Source organism: Leptodactylus fuscus, chromosome 2 (genome assembly GCF_031893055.1).
Source record: "Leptodactylus fuscus isolate aLepFus1 chromosome 2, aLepFus1.hap2, whole genome shotgun sequence".
In the NCBI taxonomy this organism is placed as follows: domain Eukaryota; kingdom Metazoa; phylum Chordata; class Amphibia; order Anura; family Leptodactylidae; genus Leptodactylus; species Leptodactylus fuscus.
The window spans coordinates 97,496,675-97,516,464 of NC_134266.1; the positions used below are offsets into that span (position 1 = coordinate 97,496,675).

The 19,790-nt window shown below is 42.2% G+C and overlaps 1 protein-coding gene across 2 annotated transcripts in view; it reads left to right on the forward strand.

Annotated features, from left to right (window-relative positions):
- Positions 1–19,790, forward strand: part of LOC142193700 (epidermal growth factor receptor kinase substrate 8-like protein 3) — a 76,859-nt gene that overhangs the window by 15,033 nt on the left and 42,036 nt on the right. The window contains exons 2-5 of one of the 2 annotated variants that reach the window (XM_075262692.1): positions 7,546–7,590; positions 15,196–15,272; positions 16,199–16,263; positions 16,385–16,540. In XM_075262692.1, coding sequence (XP_075118793.1) covers positions 7,562–7,590; positions 15,196–15,272; positions 16,199–16,263; positions 16,385–16,540 — 327 coding nt within the window. In that variant the 5' untranslated portion in view covers positions 7,546–7,561. The remainder of the gene's footprint in view (positions 1–7,545; positions 7,591–15,195; positions 15,273–16,198; positions 16,264–16,384; positions 16,541–19,790) is intronic. The other variant, XM_075262691.1, reaches the window with a different exon arrangement.

The following is a 19,790-nucleotide window of genomic DNA, read 5'->3' on the forward strand; positions in this document are numbered from 1 at the left end:
CTAGAGGGGGATACCCATAGTTTAATGTTCCCATCCAGTTTCCCCCAGTTTAATGTCCCTCTTCATTTGCCCCCTAGTTTAATTTCCCCTCCATCTGCCCTCCAGTTTAATGTCCCATTTTATTTGCCCCCTAGTTTAATGTCCCCCTCCATATTCCCCTTTTAATGACTCTCTCCATCTGCCCCTTTGAATGTTCCCCTCCATCTGCATCTTTTAATCTCCCCCTTCCAGTTTAATGTCCCCATACATCTGCCCCATTTTAATTCCCCACTCTGTATACCCCCCAATTTAATGACCCCTTCCATCTGCCCCCAAGGTTTATTGTCCACCTTCATTTGCCCCACTCCCAGTTTTATGTCCCTCTTCATCTTCCCCCTCCAAGTTTAACACTTTGCCTGCCACTCACATATTTATATGTCTGGCCAGGAACATATGTAGTACCTCCTTACTACTAATGCCAATTTCTCAGGATCTGTTAGGGCTATGAAGATGATCTTGGATTCATTTTAAGGCCCCTTGCAAATGACCATGTGGTAGTTCAGTGTGGTATCTGGGTTTTTCCTGGATAGCTTACTGTCCCACTCATTTCTTTAGACCCACATACACAACGATGGAATAGAATACTAGAGGTAAAAACTTGGCTTCGACAGTGGTGCCAAGAGCAAGGATTTGGATTTTTGGACCATGGCGTGAATTACCTCTACGATGGACTCCTTGCTAGAGACGGGATACATCTCACAAAACCTGGGAAAAACATATTTGCCAGAAAACTTGCCACACTCATCAGAAGGGCTTTAAACTAGAAGAAGAGGGCATGGGAAGAAAAAAGAAAGACAAGAACATGCAGCTAAAGGACATATTAAACAAGGTTACTAGATGTGGTAAAGAGGACCCAAGACAGGATACTCAGAAGGAAATTACGAAAAAGGATACAACAGAGCACAATCTGAAATGTTTATACACAAACGCAAGGGAAAAACAATTATAAGGACATACTAGGCGTTTATTACAGACCACCAGGACAGACAGAAGACATGGATGAGATTTTTTTTCACAGCAAATGACCACGCTCTCAAAGAAACATGAAGTAGTGATCATGGGAGACTTCAATTACCCTGACATTCATTGGGAAACCCACACAGCCAAGAGTAAAGGCTCCATCAAATTTTTATCCTCTCTAGCAGACAACTTCATTGCCCAGCTAGTAGAAGAAAACACGAGAGGAACATCCATTTTGGACCTAGTCCTAACCAACAAAGAGCACATGGTTAAGGGACTACGGGTAGCAGGGACACTGGGATTCAGCGATCATGCTATACTTGAGTTTGGGGTTGCAAGAAGAAGAAGACCTGAGAAGACACAGACTTCAAGGCTCGACTTTAGCAGGGCAGACTTCAAGAGCCTGAAGGCAAGGGTTAGCAGAATTCCATTCTTAAGCACAAAAATGCACATGAAGGGTGGGAAATCTTCCGTAGGGAAATCATTAAAGCACAGGAACTAACAATACCTAGAAGGAAGAAAAATGGGAAGCACCTAAAAATATCAGGATGGATGACCAAAAAATTACATAACCTGCTAAAAAGGAATCATACAAAAAGTGGAAGATGGGAACTATACCTAAGGAAGAGTACACAGCAGTCTGCAGACTCTGCAAGACAAGTATCAAAGGAGCTAAGGCTGAACACGAATTGAAGCTTGCAAAAGAGGCAAAGAGTAAGGTAAAAGGATTTTGGGGATATGTTAAAAGCAAAAGAAAAGTGAAGGAGACCATTGGAGTCCTGAAGAATGACAAAGGAGAAACAGTTAACATGGTGGAACAGCAGGTGGAGCTACTAAATTCATATTTTGTATCTGTCTTCTCCCAAGAAACTAATGGAAATATCGACATTAATGGTGATGGAGATGAGGGGAAGGAGGACTCCAAACTGACTATAAGCGAAGGTCTGGTAAGAGAGCACTTAGCCAAGTTACAGGAAACCAAGTCCCCAGGACCAGATGATTTACACCCTAGAGTCCTGAAAGAGATAGCAGAGGAAATAACAGAACCCCTTGCTATAATCTTCGGTAAGTCATGGGAAACAGGAGTGGTCCCTTTAGATTGGAAAAGGGCAAATGTTGTCCCCATCTACAAAAAGGGGAAAAGGGACGATCCAGGAAATTACAGGCCGGTAAGTCTGACCTCGATAGCAGGAAAAATCTTTGAGCAAATTGTCAAGGAACATTTACTTTGGTACCTGGATGGGAAGGCATTAATTAACCAGAGCCAGCACAGCTTTATGACCAATAAATCTTGTCAGACTAACCTGATTTCCTTCTACAACAAAATCACTGAATGGTTGGACCAAGGGAATGCCGTGGACATAGTATATCTTGACTTCAGTAAGGCATTTGATAAAGTATCACATAACCTTATTGAAAAAATGATTAAGTATGGCTTTGACAAAAAATCAGTTAGGTGGATTCACAACTGGCTTAATGATCGGGCACAACGAGTAATACTAAATGGCTACACATCGAACTGGAAGAAAGTCAAAAGCGGGGTGCCGCAGGGCTCTGTTCTGGGCCCAGTACTTTTTAATATCTTTATAAATGATCTGGACGATGGAATTATTGGGGAACTCATAAAATTTGCAGATGATACGAAGATAGGAGGAATAGCCAACACTAGAGAGGAGAGAGAGTGTATTCAAAAGGACTTAGACACACTGGAACAATGGGCTGAGGCAAACAAAATGGTATTTAACAGGGACAAATGCAAAGTTCTACATCTGGGTAACAGAAATGTAAAAAACATATATAGTATGGGAGGAATAGAACAAAGTGATAGCATAGGGGAAAAGGACTTGGGCATAATAGTAGATCACAAATTCAACATGAGCCAACAGTGCGGTGCTGCTGCAAAAAAGGCTAATAAAATTCTGGGATGTATTAAGACAAGCATTGAATCTAGATCAAGAGAGGTCATTATTCCGCTGTACTCTTCCCTGGTCAGACCACACCTGGAATACTGTGTACAGTTCTGGGCACCTCAATTCAAGAAAGACATCGATATATTGGAGCAAGTCCAGAGAAGAGCAACCAAAATGGTGGAAGGTCTGCAAACCATGTCCTATGAGGAGCGGCTAAAAGAACTGGGATTGTTTAGTTTGCAGAAGAGAAGGCTGAGGGGAGATTTAATAGCAGTCTACAAATATCTGAAAGGTAGTCACAGTGCAGAGGGATCTACCCTATTCTCATTAGCACAAGGACGTACAAGAAGCAATGGGATGAAACTAAAGGGAAAGAGATACAGATTAGACATTAGGAAAAACTTTCTGACAGTGAGGGTAGTGAGAGAGTGGAATAGGCTGCCACGGGAGGTGGTGGGCGCTCCATCAATGGAAATCTTCAAGCGGAATCTGGATAAACATATGCTGGGATGATTTAGGAAAACCTGCACTCGCAGGGGGTTGGACCCGATGGCCCTTGAGGTCCCTTCCAACTCTACCATAAGAATAAGAATAAGAAAACTTTGTATTACATGACTCTGTGTGCAGTCTGACAGTCCTGCCCGCAAAAATCAGGACAGGTCCTATTTCTGTCCAGTTTTGCAGCCGTGCTTCTGCAACCCCTATTCATTGAATGATTGGGGCCATGACATCTGTGTACCACCCGTGCATCAGCTGTGTTGTTCTACTAGGGGGCTAAAAATCGGAACCTCTAAAGATCCAGAGCAGTTCACCAGTGACAACACTATTTGGCATTCAGATCCCAATGCAGCACTCAATTCCCTACAGCGTTTTTAGCAGCAGATCTATCCGAATCTCTCAGGGCTATAATGATCATAAAGATTCTCTTCTTTAAAATGAATCCAAGCTAATTTTCACAACCCTACCAATTGTTGAGGTATGGTGCTCTAAGGGTATGTTCACAAGGCAGAAAATGGTTTCCACCATACAAACTTCCTCGCAGCTAGTCGCGACGGGAATGCGAATGGGCATCCCCCTGGTGGAGGATTGACTATTTCCAAGCCTTAGAATTTAAAAGATTTGTTGTCTTTCTCAGGTTGCTCTAATATATGTTTTGGTATTGGTGTATCCAAGTTGCATAAATTATTGTTTATATGATCTCTGAAGAAAAAAAAACCCAACACACTCACTTGTCCCCTATGCTATATTATCCCACCCAGCCCTGCTGCGACTCGGGTCTCATTCCAGCCGGGGTCTAATTTTGTGTCGCTCGTGACTGCTGAGGCCAATCATTGGTCTAAAGATCCCATCTGACCCGGTTCCTTTCCTTAGGCCGCTGATTGGCTCAGTGGTCACATGAGGCAAGGACTTCTGCTGGAAGAAGCTCCATCTTCCCCAGCCTCCTTGCGGAAAACTATATATCCTGGACAACCCATTTAAGCCTAAAACATAAGTATTAATCATTCATCATAATAAAATAGCAATGGATATAAAGGCAAACAGCAAAAGGACAGAAAAAAATGTTACAAAATGAAACTCAACGTATGCACATTGAACGAGGGGAAAGAGATCACAAGTTTTGATGTGTTGAGCAAAGCATAGGATAGAGGATAGTTTATAAATGTTTGAGGCGGATACAGCCTCAAAATCCTGACCAAAAAACCCTGTGTGAACTTACCCTAAGGAGTTTTCTCCTGGCAGCGAGCCAAACGTGTCTTCACTTGCACACAAAGGATTCCACTCTGAAGTGCAGGCACCATCTTGTCACATAACATTAAGCATAAGCAACTATATCTAGCATTCAGCTTTTAAGGGTAACATTGTTTTTCATACATTACATGCTTATCACCTTCACACATAGACCTCTTCCTCAGGTAGATTTACAAATGAACCCCTGATAGACAAGAGCACAACATTTAAGAGATATTACCTTAAGACATTTGTACATAGATTGTTGAGTTGTTACAGTGGAATTTCCCATCTCAGCAACTTATTCCTTATCTACTCCAACTCCTGGGACCCCTATCGATCAAGAGAATGGGGGTGTTTTGCTTCCTAAATCGAGCAGTCAAAGATCCTCTCTATTCATTTCACTGGGACAGCCAGAAATAGCCAAAGTACAATGCTATCCTGAGGATAGGGGATATGTTGCGGAGATGGAAACACTGCTTTAACATAAATAAAACCAATAAAACTGAGGCAATGACTTAAAATATCAGAGATCTGAGTCAGGCAAGGTTCTCATTGGTGAGCAATCGGGGATTCCCTTCCCCATTCAGCTTTAAAAATGCAGAGAGAAAAGTCCTGCAGGAAGGTGGAAAACCGGCAGACCCCATTATAGTCTATGTGGTCCGCTAGTTTTTGTGGGTAACTGCTTTTTAAGCGGATTGGGTTTCAGTTTTTCAGGTCCCTAAGCAGACCCAGAACCTAAGAAAAGAAACCCAATTGCAGATGTGAACCTAGAGTAAGTGTGCTATGGGGTATAAAGTGTATCCATTCTTTTAGCCATAATCTGGTCATACACTTTAATATATGTCAGCCAAGCACTCATTTGGATGCTAGCTACCCCTTCTGTATACACATGCACTTGCATGCAGTGTTGGTCTGGGGTACTTCATGCTCAGCAGTAAAATAATGGGCGATTGGTGGGAAGGGTGTGAATGCTCCACAACGTCAAAGTAAAATGCAAAATATGCCTCAGCCAAAATGGAGATATTAGCAGCAAAAAACTGAAAGGACAAAATACAAATAAATACATCCTCTGATGAACACCATCACACAACAGTTTGCACAGTTTCAAAAATTAAACCAAATTGGAAGACTTGTGAAAAGCATGGATCATTAGTTATGAGATCACCTTCACAGACTAAAAAAAAATACCAACAACCCATTGATTCCTAAACTGAAATTACCATTTAATTGAAAAACTAAAACACATTGGTATTTATTAGAGATGAGCGAGTAGTGTTCGATCGATTAGGTGTTCGATCGAATACTATGGTATTCAAAATACTCGTACTCAATCGAACACTACTAGCTGTTCAAAGTTTAAGGTTCGATGCAGAACCAGCGTTGATTGGCAGAATGCTATACATTCTGCCAATCAATGCTGGTTCTTCTCTTACCTTTCCGAAGTCTTCTCCACGCCGCGTCCCCGCATCTTCTTCCGGGTGGAATTCATTCTGCCTAGGCATCCGCATGCAGTCGGCTCTGCCTAGGCAGAGCCGACTGCATGCGGATGCCTAGGCAGAGTGAATTCCACCCGGAAGAGGACACGGGGACCCTGCACCGGGAGAAGACTTCAAGCAGAATCTAGCCCGACCGTCACTCGTGGACTTGGTAAGTATGATTTTATTGAATGTTGCCTACCCCTGAAACGAGCATTTCCCCCCATAGACTATAATGGGGTTTGAAATCCGTTCGAACAGTCGAACAGTGTGCGGCTGTTCGAATCGGATTTCGAACCTCGGACACTTTAGTGTTCGCTCATCTCTAGTATTTATCTGCAATGGGATTAGTCATATTCCCATCCACTTTGCTGGACGGTAAAATGGTACGGTTCCCACAATTGCCAAACTGCTGTGTTTATGCCACATGGTGCTTCAGTCTAGTATGAGGGGAAATAATGAGGGGAATTTATTAAAACCTGCATTTCCTACCCCAGTGTTAATCAACTCCCCCCATTGATAAGAGATGTACCTGAACCATTAAGAGGATCTTAATACGTCAGACGCACCTTGGAAAGTCCCTTGTGTCTGAAACAAAATCTATGAGTCTCTGCCATGGTCTCTGCTCTGCTTCATCACTTATGTTAAAAGTGGCGAGTGGGGTGCAGAATGAGAATGTAAAAAAGTCCCATTCGCCAAAAATGTGCCCTGGCATACATCCAAACCATACATCCAAACCAGTTTCCTGATATACAGGTAATAGTAATGGCCTTATTCACATGACCATGTTTTCGTCTGTGATTGGCACTGGCATGTGAGCCAGAACCATGATTGGAGACAGAATTAGGGAGCCTTCACACGATGTAACGCTGCACTCATTCTGATCCTAAAAACACGTTCAGAATGAGCGCGTAAAAAGCAGCTCCCATTGACTTGAATGGGAGCGTAATACATTTAAAGCATAGGGAAAAGAGCCTTACATTGATTTCAATGGGGAGCGCATGTATGCCGGCTCCCATTCAAGTCAATGGGAGCTGCTTTTTACGCGCTCATTCTGAACGTGTTTTTACGATCAGAATGAGCGCAGCGTTACATCGTGTGAAGGCTCCCTTAAGGTATAATGAAAAGATATGCACTTTTTCTGTATTTTGACTTGCTTCTTACACTGATGTAAATCAGTGATTTGTGAAAAAGACCTAAGTCATACTAAAATCATAAAAAAAGAGATGAGATCAGCACTTGAGAATTTAAATTAAAGGGGTTGTGGACACACAAATTGTCTTAGAGGACAAAAGCATTAGATTCTGGTGAGCCTGAGCTACCTAACTGTGCTGTAGGTTTAATATGCTTCACCCGGGTGACAGACTCCCTTTAATTAATTATAATAAATAATGCAGTTTATAAAATATACAATTTTCTTCTTTTTTTAGGATATAAACACTAAATATGGATCAAGATTTCAAAAGTAGAATAGAGTAAGTATTTTATGGAATATTTTCATGTATATGTAATATATCCAATTAATATGGAATATCCAATCAATGCATCACATCTTTGTTTGCTATTCAGAATTTACATAACACAACAGTATGTGCATGCAGCACTATTTTTTCAACAAAGAACACCATGTCAAAACCTGGCAGAATGTATTATAAGTTAATGGGGTCTACTGGCCTACTGAAAACCTCCTAGTTATAGTCTGAGAGTAATCTATTTGATTCTACCTGAGGCAGAGTTTCACTCTTTCCTGAAATCTGCTGTAATAGTCAGATGCAGAGTACTCAACTATGGCAACCACTAAAGAACTGAACGACCACCATAGCCGCCTGGAAGAAGTTTCTAAGTAGAGGTCTATGGGGCCCACTAACATTCTGGACTCTTAGGTAGTGCATTCCTCCTAGAATTTTCAGTGGACCTGTGCAAACAGCTCCCTAAAGTGTAGTTCCGCCTAAAAATACATACTGCAAGCTATATTCAATAGACTAATGTAAAAGAGCCAGTGTCTGCAGTCTGATGGCTACCATTCAAACTGAAGAAATAAGAACATCCATTATAAGCAAAGCATTCTCAATAAAAAAAAAAAAAAAAGTACATTAAGGAAATTTGGAGTGCAGTCGAGTATTATTATTATTATTATTATTATTATTATTATTATTATTAGTGTTATTAAAAATTACTTTCCTGTTGTGTATTTTAGCAAACAGTTGAGTAAAGCATTAATTCTGGAGCATCTGTTCTTAAAACTCTATGTTGACAGTTATTTTGTTGTTTCTCCTAGAAATCAAGGAATAATTGACAACTGGGTGATATCCTTTCCCTTGTTAAAGGGATGTGTCCCTACGCAGTGTGTGAGTATGGACACAACCCCAGTTGGTAAAACCCAGCTGTCAATCTAATCATAATTTACTAATAGAAATAACACAGAACTCAATTCTAAGACAATGTGCTCCAGAATGTTTTTTTTTTCTTTTTCAAAGTAAGTACTAAACAAAAGACATGTCAATAGAATCAACAGTTCCCTTACAAATAGGACCCATCACCATCTCCACCAACTCTAGTTTTTTGAAGGTTCAGAAAAATGTTGATTGACCATTCTGTTACCTCTGAGTTGTGTCAGTACACCTTGTAAGAGGCTAAAGAAGACATAAGGAGATTCTCCTTATGGTGTTGACATAAGCTGCTGCTCAACCCCGGGACCACATGTCCAAAGAGGAACAGTGGTAGTGATATCCAATGAAAGAAGGAGAAAAAAATGTGGCGCTACTTATATTGGTATGTGACAAAGTAATGCAAAGTGAATAAATGCAATTGATTTCTTTATTCCACAGTACAAATGAGAGGTAACGAGTTTCGATGTTGAACCAATGTCTTCATCATGCCAACTAAATGATGATAACAGTAAACATAGATATATATATATAGGTACACACGAATACAAAATGGTAAAATATGTATATAATAAATAAAAATGGACAATTTACATGTTAATAAAAGAAGAAGGCAGTATTATATATATGTGTATATATATATATATGTGTATATACAGTCCTATGAAAAAGTTTGGGCACCCCTATTAATCTTAATCATTTTTAGTACTAAATATTTTGGTGTTTGCAACAGCCATTTCAGTTTGATATATCTAATAACTGATGGACACAGTAATATTTCAGGATTGAAATGAGGTTTATTGTACTAACAGAAAATGTGCAATATGCATTAAACCAAAATTTGACCGGTGCAAAAGTATGGGCACCTCAACAGAAAAGTGACATTAATATTTAGTAGATCCTCCTTTGGCAAAGATAACAGCCTCTAGTCGCTTCCTGTAGCTTTTAATCAGTTCCTGGATCCTGGATGAAGGTATTTTGGACCATTCCTCTTTACAAAACAATTCAAGTTCAGTTAAGTTTGATGGTCGCCGAGCATGGACAGCCCGCTTCAAATCATCCCACAGATGTTCAATGATAATCAGGTTTGGGGACTGGGATGGCCATTCCAGAACATTGTAATTGTTCCTCTGCATTAATGCCTGAGTCGATTTGGAGCAGTGTTTTGGATCATTGTCTTGCTGAAATATCCATCCCCGGCGTAACTTCAACTTCGTCACTGATTCTTGAACATTATTCTCAAGAATCTGCTGATACTGAGTGAAATCCATGCGACCCTCAACTTTAACAAGATTCCCGGTGCCGGCATTGGCCACACAGCCACAAAGCATGATGGAACCTCCACCAAATTTTACAGTGGGTAGCAAGTGTTTTTCTTGGAATGCTGTTTTTTTGGACACCATGCATAACACATTTTTGTATGACCAAACAACTCAATCTTTGTTTCATCAGTCCACAGGAACTTCTTCCAAAATGAAGCTGGCTTGTCCAAATGTGCTTTTGCATACCTCAGGCGACTCTGTTTGTGGCGTGCTTGCAGAAACGGCTTCTTTCTCATCACTGTCCCATACAGCTTTTCCTTATGCAAAGTGCACTGTATTGTTGACCGATGCACAGTGACACCATCTGCAGCAAGATGATGCTGCAGCTCTTTGGAGGTGGTCTGTGGATTGTCCTTGGCTGTTCTCACCATTCTTCTTCTCTGCCTTTCTGATATTTTTCTTGGCCTGCCACTTCTGGGCTTAACAAGAACTGTCCCTGTGGTCTTCCATTTCCTTACTATGGTCCTCATAGTGGAAATTGACAGGTTAAATCTCTGAGACAACTTTTTGTATCCTTCCCCTGAACAACTATGTTGAACAATCTTTGTTTTCAGATCATTTGAGAGCGGACTGTCCATGCTCAGCGACCATCAAACTTAACTGAACTTGAATTGTTTTGTAAAGAGGAATGGTCCAAAATACCTTCATCCAGGATCCAGGAACTGATTAAAAGCTACAGGAAGCGACTAGAGGCTGTTATCTTTGCAAAAGGAGGATCTACTAAATATTAATGTCACTTTTCTGCTGAGGTGCCCATACTTTTGCACCGAGCAAATTTTGGTTTAATGCATATTGCACATTTTCTGTTAGTACAATAAACCTCATTTCAATCCTGAAATATTTCTGTGTCCATCAGTTATTAGATATATCAAACTGAAATGGCTGTTGCAAACACCATAATATTTAGAACTAAAAATTATTAAGATTAATAGGGGTGCCCAAACTTTTTCATAGGACTGTATGAAAAAGTTTGGGCACCCCTATTAATCTTAATCATTTTTAGTTCTAAATATTTTGGTGTTTATAACAGCCATTTCAGTTTGATATATCTAATAACTGATGGACACAGTAATATTTCAGGATTGAAATGCGGTTTATTGTACTAACAGAAAATGTGCAATATGCATTAAACCAAAATTTGACCGGTGCAAAAGTATGGGCACCTCAACAGAAAAGTGACATTAATATTTAGTAGATCCTCCTTTTGCAAAGATAACAGCCTCTAGTCGCTTCCTGTAGCTTTTAATCAGTTCCTGGATCCTGGATGAAGGTATTTTGGACAAACAATTCAAGTTCAGTTAAGTTAGATGGTCGCCGAGCATGGACAGTCCGCTTCAAATCATCCCACAGATGTTCAATGATATTCAGGTCTGGGGACTGGGATGGCCATTCCAGAACATTGTAATTGTTCCTCTGCATGAATGCCTGAGGATTTGGAGCGGTGTTTTGGATCATTGTCTTGCTGAAATATCTATCCCCGGCGTAACTTCAACTTCGTCACTGATTCTTGAACATTATTCTCAAGAATCTGCTGATACTGAGTGGAATCCATGCGACTCTCAACTTTAACAAGATTCCCGATGCCGGCATTGGCCACACAGCCCCAAAGCATGATGGAACCTCCACCAAATTTTACAGTGGGTAGCATGTGTTTTTCTTGGAATGCTGTTTCTTTTTGGACGCCATGCATAACGCCTTTTTTTTATAACCAAACAACTCAATTTTTGTTTCCAAAATGAAGCTGCCTTGTCCAAATGTGCTTTTTCATACCTCAGGCAACTCTATTTGTGGCGTACGTGCAGAAACGGCTTCTTTCTCATCACTCTCCCATACAGCTTCTATTTGTGCAAAGTGCGCTGTATAGTTGACCGATGCACAGTGACACCATCTGCAGCAAGATGATGCTGCAGCTCTTTGGAGGTGGTCTGTGGATTGTCCTTGACTGTTCTCACCATTCTTCTTCTCTGCCTTTCTGATATTTTTCTTGGCCTGCCACTTCTGGGCTTAACAAGAACTGTCCCTGTGGTCTTCCATTTCCTTACTATGTTCCTCACAGTGGAAACTGACAGGTTAAATCTCTGAGACAACTTTTTGTATCCTTCCCCTGAACAACTATGTTGAACAATCTTTGTTTTCAGATCATTTGAGAGTTGTTTTGAGTAGCCCATGATGCCACTCTTCAGAGGAGATTCAAATAGGAGAACAACTTGCAATTGGCCACCTTAAATACCTTTTCTCATGATTGGATAGATCTGGCTATGAAGTTCAAAGCTCAGTGAGGTTACAAAACCAATTTTGTGCTTCAGTAAGTCAGTAAAAAGTAGTTAGGGGAATTCAAATCAATAAAATGATAAGGGTGCCCATACTTTTGCACCGTCAAATTTTGGTTTAATGCATATTGCACATTTTCTGTTAGTACAATAAACCTCATTTCAATCCTGAAATATTACTGTGTCCATCAGTTATTAGATATATCAAACTGAAATGGCTGCTGCAAACACCAAAATATTTAGAACAAAAAATGATTAAGATTAATAGGGGTGCCCAAACTTTTTCATAGGACTGTATATATATATGCAGTACTGCGTCAATAAATGATCAATAAATATACTATGGTGTGTCAATAAAAACATATCAATAAAAGAAAGGAAAAGATGTGTGAGTGTATATATATACAGGTGTATATATATCTCCATATACATATGGCATTTTTTTTCTCCCTAACATGTAGGAGTAGCCTTAAGAAAGACTATTCTTCTCCTACCTTTAGAAGTCTTCTTCGCTGCCATTCCATAAATATCACGGTTCTCTTCTGCAAGCTAATGAGTTTTCTTGCAGCACAGGGGGAGGTTTCCAGCGCTCAAAGAGCAACAGCACAAAAGTGGAGCTGTGCCTAGTAAAGGAGCAGGAATTGGCGAAGATGGTAAAAGGTCCTCTTTACTGGGGCATAGCTGGGGCATAGCTTATATTTATAAGGACATGTGTTTCAGGTGCTATTGTCAAATGAGATGCCAAGAATCCACTTTTATGTATACAGAGGAAGAGCAGTTAACTGAACCTTTTTCCCAGATAAAGGAACGTCTAGCTACAGCTAGCTACTTGGCAGTCTCTGTATAGTTGGTGTATTCCTGCTAGAATTTGCAATAGTAATTTGTATGTAAACAAAGAAATCTTTATCCTGAAGCTAACAAATAAATTGATAAAATCCCAACCTCCTAAGAGGCATATGGAGCATATCCTTCAAGACAGGAGTCTTGACTACATGAAATCAGGCTGATTTTTTTTTTCCCCAACTGTAATGTTAATTAGTTTCTAGTATACCAACATGCAAAAATACAATAAAAGATCAAAGAACAAAGTCATTGAGAATAAACAAAGAAACATTCCAAAGGAAAAATAAGTGTAGACCATGGTGACGAGGGGAAAACACAAAAATAGGGAAGTTGGGCTTCCGTCCAAAAGGGTTGGATCAGAGGGCAATCCCAAAAAATATGATGCTATGTTCCCAGTGCTGATAGGCATCTCCAAAAGGTGCAGGGTTGAGGGCATGCAACAAAGCAGGGTTGTGATACCAGTGCATTATAATTTTGTACTGTGCCATATGTAGAAGACTTGGCTGCAGGAGACCATATAATCTGTCACTGCCCAGGTGAGATCTGTCTGCTGAGTGCCTCGTTCCATTTTAAAATGTACTTGCGTGGTGGTGGTGGGGGGGGGGTTGTTCACCCATCCAGTGAGGAGAGGAGCATATACTGTATATGGCTGGGATAAATCCTTTCACAGGGGTACCAACTTGGCATAACCTCTGAAACATAATAGGGGCAGAGACCCGCGGGGCTCTGTAAAGAGTAATCAAAAAATTGGCTATTTTCAAGTAATGAAACAATTCAGATGTAGGTAATTAAAAGGTTGTAATGAAATAATCAAAAGGTCTGAGCTCCAAAGTCAACAGATCAATCAAGTGTGCAGCATGAAGCAAGCCTGCCCAATATGGAATGGATTGCCCAGTAATAGTGAAGGACATGTGGGACCGCCAGCCCCCCGCCTCCTTACCAGCCAGCATTGGATCCAGTGATGTTTAACATTTCAAATAAAATGGAAAATTTTTTTTTGAAGGGATCATATTTCAGAGCAGGGAAATGCTACTGGGAGGGTCTAAAAAAAAATATAAGAGTTTTTTGGAGCAGGGTCATCTTTACTGCTATTATTCGATCAATAAGGGATATATACAGGAGACGCCATTTATCAAGTAGGGACTGGAGGTTCTGAAAAAAACAAGAGTAGTTAACCGAATATACGGAGTATATGGAGTAGGAGGAAGAGAGCTGGATTCCCAGATAGTGAAAGAAGGAGTCCTTCCATTGAAAATGGTTATGCAGTTGAACAGATTTGTGTGGGATTTTTAGGGGGAGGGCCTCTGTCTTTAAGGGATTCACTTTATAACCAGAGAGATCATCATATTGCCGCAGAGTATGCAGAAGACTCAGTAGGGTGATGTGGGGATTAATGAGAGTGAGGACGTCATCAGCACAAAGGCTTAATCCCGTAATGTCTGGGTTAGAGTGTATCTGGGAAGCCAGAGGTTCATTGCAGAGACTGAAAATGAGAGGGGATTGGGGGTTACCCTGGTGTGTGCCATTGCAGATAGGAAAAATTAACAACTACCAAGGGGAGGGAATAGAGTGTTTTAAATGGGCTCTATCAGCAAAATCATGCTGCTAGAGCCCCACATATGCGTGAATAGCTTTTAAAAAGGCTATTCAGGCACCGTAAAAGTTATATTAAACTACCCCCCCCCCCCCCCCGTTTTAAAATAATAACCTAAAAAAGAATGTGCTCTACTTACGGATCGTGCACCCTGGGCGGGCATTCAGGGTGTGTCTTCATCTTCCTCCACGCCTCTTCTTCCTCCGGTCCCGTCCTCCTCCGGCGCTCGACACTGATATAAAAAAACGGCCTGGGCGCATGCGCAGTAGCATACGGCTTCTACTACAGCTACTGCGCATGCGCCCAGGCTATCACTGTCCGTTCGCGAGCGTTGGAGAAAGACGGGACCGGAGGACATTGGAGGAAGAAGAGGCGTGGAAGAAGATGAAGACACACCCTGAATGCCCGCCCAGCGTGCACGATCCGTAAGTAGAGCACATTCTTTTTCAGGGTTTTATTTTAAAACGGGGGGGGGGGGGGGTGTAGTTTAATATAACTTTTACGGTACTTTTTAAAGGCTATGCACGCATATGTGGGGCTCTAGCAGCATGATTTTGCTGATAGAGCCCCTTTAATTGCCAAGAGGAAAGCCTCTGAAAATCAGGCTATTTTTTATGTTTTATATTACTATATTGTACTATATGTCATCTTTGTCCTTTATTAGGGGTGTGCTGGCACAGCAGGTAGAATCCACCAAATCCAGCAGTGCTAGTAGCAGACCAAGTGCAAAATCCATCTACAGTAAGTAATCTACGATTATTAAAGAGAACCTTTTACCTCCTACAAACACAGATCTTTACTTCAATTAATAACTGCTGCTCCACTGACTCCAGCAAAGTTAGAATTTTTTCTCTAGCCCCTGCTGTTCCCAGGCAATCAATGCTGTTAGTTTTGGTGTCTGATATGTCATTTAGGCTCTGAACTGTCAGACAGCAGCAGTTAAGAGGTGTGATTCTGAGCCCTGAATCACACCCCCGCCTTAGAACCATTTCATAGAGAGGCCACTGCTCGCGTTACTTGAGGGCAGCTCCGCTATCTTTTTTTTTTTTTTTTTCAACCTTTGTCACCTAATGTTTTTATTACTATCCCTGTAGTGTGACATCATTATGTATCGTCATTATAGCAGCAACTATGATTTTATGCAGCTTCACACTGCTGCCAATGTTTTTTCATATTGTAGATAAGATAAGATAATCCATTAATAGTCCCACAATGGGGAAATTTCAGTGATACAGTTTCATAGATGGTACAGTAGTATATAAGAAGAGAGAAAAACACATACAAGCTCATGGCAGATAGAGAAATCCTAGGAATCATAGCAACTAAAAAGAAAGAAACACAGACACACTGCAGGATCATTTAGTTCTCTGTGTGAAGTGATGTTAATAATACAGCCCGACCGTGGTTGGAGGACATGAGGAGGGGGGTCACAGCATGTAGATATAACAGGCAAAAAAAGGGAGGGAGTGTGGGAAAAGAGGAAGATAGTGTATCTGAGCAAATTTCATTTCCAAGGTAGATCACGCTAACACAATCCACCAATTATGTTAAATAGTGCCACATCTGTATATGGATATTTTTAATCTAAAAATAGTTTCCTTTAGTATTATAGAAAACATTATATAGAGCTCCTGTTTACTTGCATTTTATTTTTGGCTGTATTGCAGATCAAAGAAAACAGTATGCTCAGACTTTGTCCACGGTTAATAGCGGCTTCCATCATCGAGTAGAGGTAATGAAATACTTTTTATACTCATTATGTAACATGGCAATAAATATATGAATGAATTACATTTTAAACACATTTTAAGACAATAAATAATGTTTTATGAACATTAATATGTCTATTTCAGCACCTGATAACTTGTCAACTTAATAATCGCCTACGAAATGTTCAGGATTGCCTGAAACATCTCACCGTTTTAGATGCGGAGGGAAAAGTTTGGGGTCAGGAAATGATTCTCCAGGTACAAAATGCAGAATTGGTATTGACAGACCTGGAATCTCGGGTAAGATACTTCTCCATATGTTTCAATGGATTAAGAATATAGTGAAAAATTATATGGTTTTTAGAGTATAAATAAAAGTAATTGCCAGCATCCATAACTAGAGATGAGCGAACACTAAAATGTTCGAGGTTCGAAATTCGATTCGAACAGCCGCTCAATGTTCGTGTGTTCGAACGGGTTTCGAACCCCATTATAGTCTATGGGGAACAGATACTCGTTAAGGGGGAAACCCAAATCCGTGTCTGGAGGGTCACCAAGTCCACTATGACACCCCAGGAAATGATGCCAACACCTCTGGAATGACACTGGGACAGCAGGGGAAGCATGTCTGGGGGCATCTAACACACCAAAGACCCTCTATTACCCCAACATCACTGCCTAACAACTACACACTTTACACACTCAATACCACATCTCTGACAGTAGGAAAACACCTTGAAACATGTGTATTTGGCACTTGCAGTGAGGAGAGCTTGTCACCAGCAGTGAATTTGGCCCTTGTAGTAAGTTGAGGTTGGCACCAACATTTGTTTTGAAAATCAGGGTGGATTGAGCCTCTAACCAGCAGAGTTTGGGCAAATTCATGGTGGAGGGAGCCTCTAAAAACCCCAGTTTGGACCAATTCATGGTGGAGGGAGCCTCTAACCAGCCCAGTTTGGGCAAATTCATGGTGGAGGGAGCCTCTAAAAAACCCAGTTTGGACCAATTCATGGTGGAGGGAGCCTCTAACCAGCCCAGTTTGGGCAAATTCATGGTGGAGGGAGCCTCTAACCAGCCCAGTTTGGACCAATTAATGGTGGAGGGAGCCTCTAACCAGCCCAGTTTGGACCAATTCATGGTGGAGGGAGCCTCTAACCAGCCCAGTTTGGGCAAATTCATGGTGGAGGGAGCCACTAAACAGCCCAGTTTGGGCAAATTCATGGTGGAGGGAGCCTCTAAAAAACCCAGTTTGGACCAATTCATGGTGGAGGGAGCCTCTAACCAGCCCAGTTTGGACCAATTAATGGTGGAGGGAGCCTCTAAACAGCCAAGTTTGGACCAATTCATGGTGGAGGGAGCCTCTAAAAACCCCAGTTTGGACCAATTCATGGTGGAGGGAGCCTCTAACCAGCCCAGTTTGGGCAAATTCATGGTGGAGGGAGCCTCTAAACAGCCCAGTTTGGGCAAATTCATGGTGGAGGGAGCCTCTAACCAGCCCAGTTTGGACCAATTAATGGTGGAGGGAGCCTCTAACCAGCCCAGTTTGGACCAATTAATGGTGGAGGGAGCCTCTAACCAGCCCAGTTTGGACCAATTAATGGTGGAGGGAGCCTCTAACCACCCCAGTTTGGACCAATTCATGGTGGAGGGAGCCTCTAACCAGCCCAGTTTGGACCAATTCATGGTGGAGGGAGCCTCTAAAAAACCCAGTTTGGACCAATTCATGGTGGAGGGAGCCTCTAAACAGCCCAGTTTGGGCAAATTCATGGTGGAGGGAGCCTCTAAAAAACCCAGTTTGGACCAATTCATGGTGGAGGGAGCCTCTAACCAGCCCAGTTTGGACCAATTAATGGTGGAGGGAGCCTCTAAACAGCCAAGTTTGGACCAATTCATGGTGGAGGGAGCCTCTAAAAACCCCAGTTTGGACCAATTCATGGTGGAGGGAGCCTCTAACCAGCCCAGTTTGGACCAATTAATGGTGGAGGGAGCCTCTAACCAGCCCAGTTTGGACCAATTAATGGTGGAGGGAGCCTCTAACCACCCCAGTTTGGACCAATTCATGGTGGAGGGAGCCTCTAAACAGCCAAGTTTGGACCAATTCATGGTGAAGGGAGCCTCTAAAAACCCGTTTGGACCAATTCATGGTGGAGGGAGCCTCTAACCAGCCCAGTTTGGGCAAATTCATGGTGGAGGGAGCCTCTAAACAGCCCAGTTTGGGCAAATTCATGGTGGAGGGAGCCTCTAACCAGCCCAGTTTGGACCAATTAATGGTGGAGGGAGCCTCTAACCAGCCCAGTTTGGACCAATTAATGGTGGAGGGAGCCTCTAACCACCCCAGTTTGGACCAATTCATGGTGGAGGGAGCCTCTAAATAGCCAAGTTTGGACCAATTCATGGTGAAGGGAGCCTCTAAAAACCCCAGTTTGGACCAATTCATGGTGGAGGGAGCCTCTAACCAGCCCAGTTTGGGCAAATTCATGGTGGAGGGAGCCTCTAAACAGCCCAGTTTGGGCAAATTCATGGTGGAGGGAGCCTCTAAAAAACCCAGTTTGGACCAATTCATGGTGGAGGGAGCCTCTAAACAGCCAAGTTTGGACCAATTCATGGTGGAGGGAGCCTCTAAACAGCCAAGTTTGGACCAATTCATGGTGAAGGGAGCCTCTAAAAACCCGTTTGGACCAATTCATGGTGGAGGGAGCCTCTAACCAGCCCAGTTTGGGCAAATTCATGGTGGAGGGAGCCTCTAAACAGCCCAGTTTGGGCAAATTCATGGTGGAGGGAGCCTCTAACCAGCCCAGTTTGGACCAATTAATGGTGGAGGGAGCCTCTAACCAGCCCAGTTTGGACCAATTAACGGTGGAGGGAGCCTCTAACCAGCCCAGTTTGGACCAATTAATGGTGGAGGGAGCCTCTAACCACCCCAGTTTGGACCAATTCATGGTGGAGGGAGCCTCTAACCAGCCCAGTTTGGACCAATTCATGGTGGAGGGAGCCTCTAAAAAACCCAGTTTGGACCAATTCATGGTGGAGGGAGCCTCTAAACAGCCCAGTTTGGGCAAATTCATGGTGGAGGGAGCCTCTAAAAAACCCAGTTTGGACCAATTCATGGTGGAGGGAGCCTCTAACCAGCCAAGTTTGGACCAATTCATGGTGGAGGGAGCCTCTAAAAACCCCAGTTTGGACCAATTCATGGTGGAGGGAGCCTCTAACCAGCCCAGTTTGGACCAATTAATGGTGGAGGGAGCCTCTAACCAGCCCAGTTTGGACCAATTAATGGTGGAGGGAGCCTCTAACCACCCCAGTTTGGACCAATTCATGGTGGAGGGAGCCTCTAAACAGCCAAGTTTGGACCAATTCATGGTGAAGGGAGCCTCTAAAAACCCGTTTGGACCAATTCATGGTGGAGGGAGCCTCTAACCAGCCCAGTTTGGGCAAATTCATGGTGGAGGGAGCCTCTAAACAGCCCAGTTTGGGCAAATTCATGGTGGAGGGAGCCTCTAACCAGCCCAGTTTGGACCAATTAATGGTGGAGGGAGCCTCTAACCAGCCC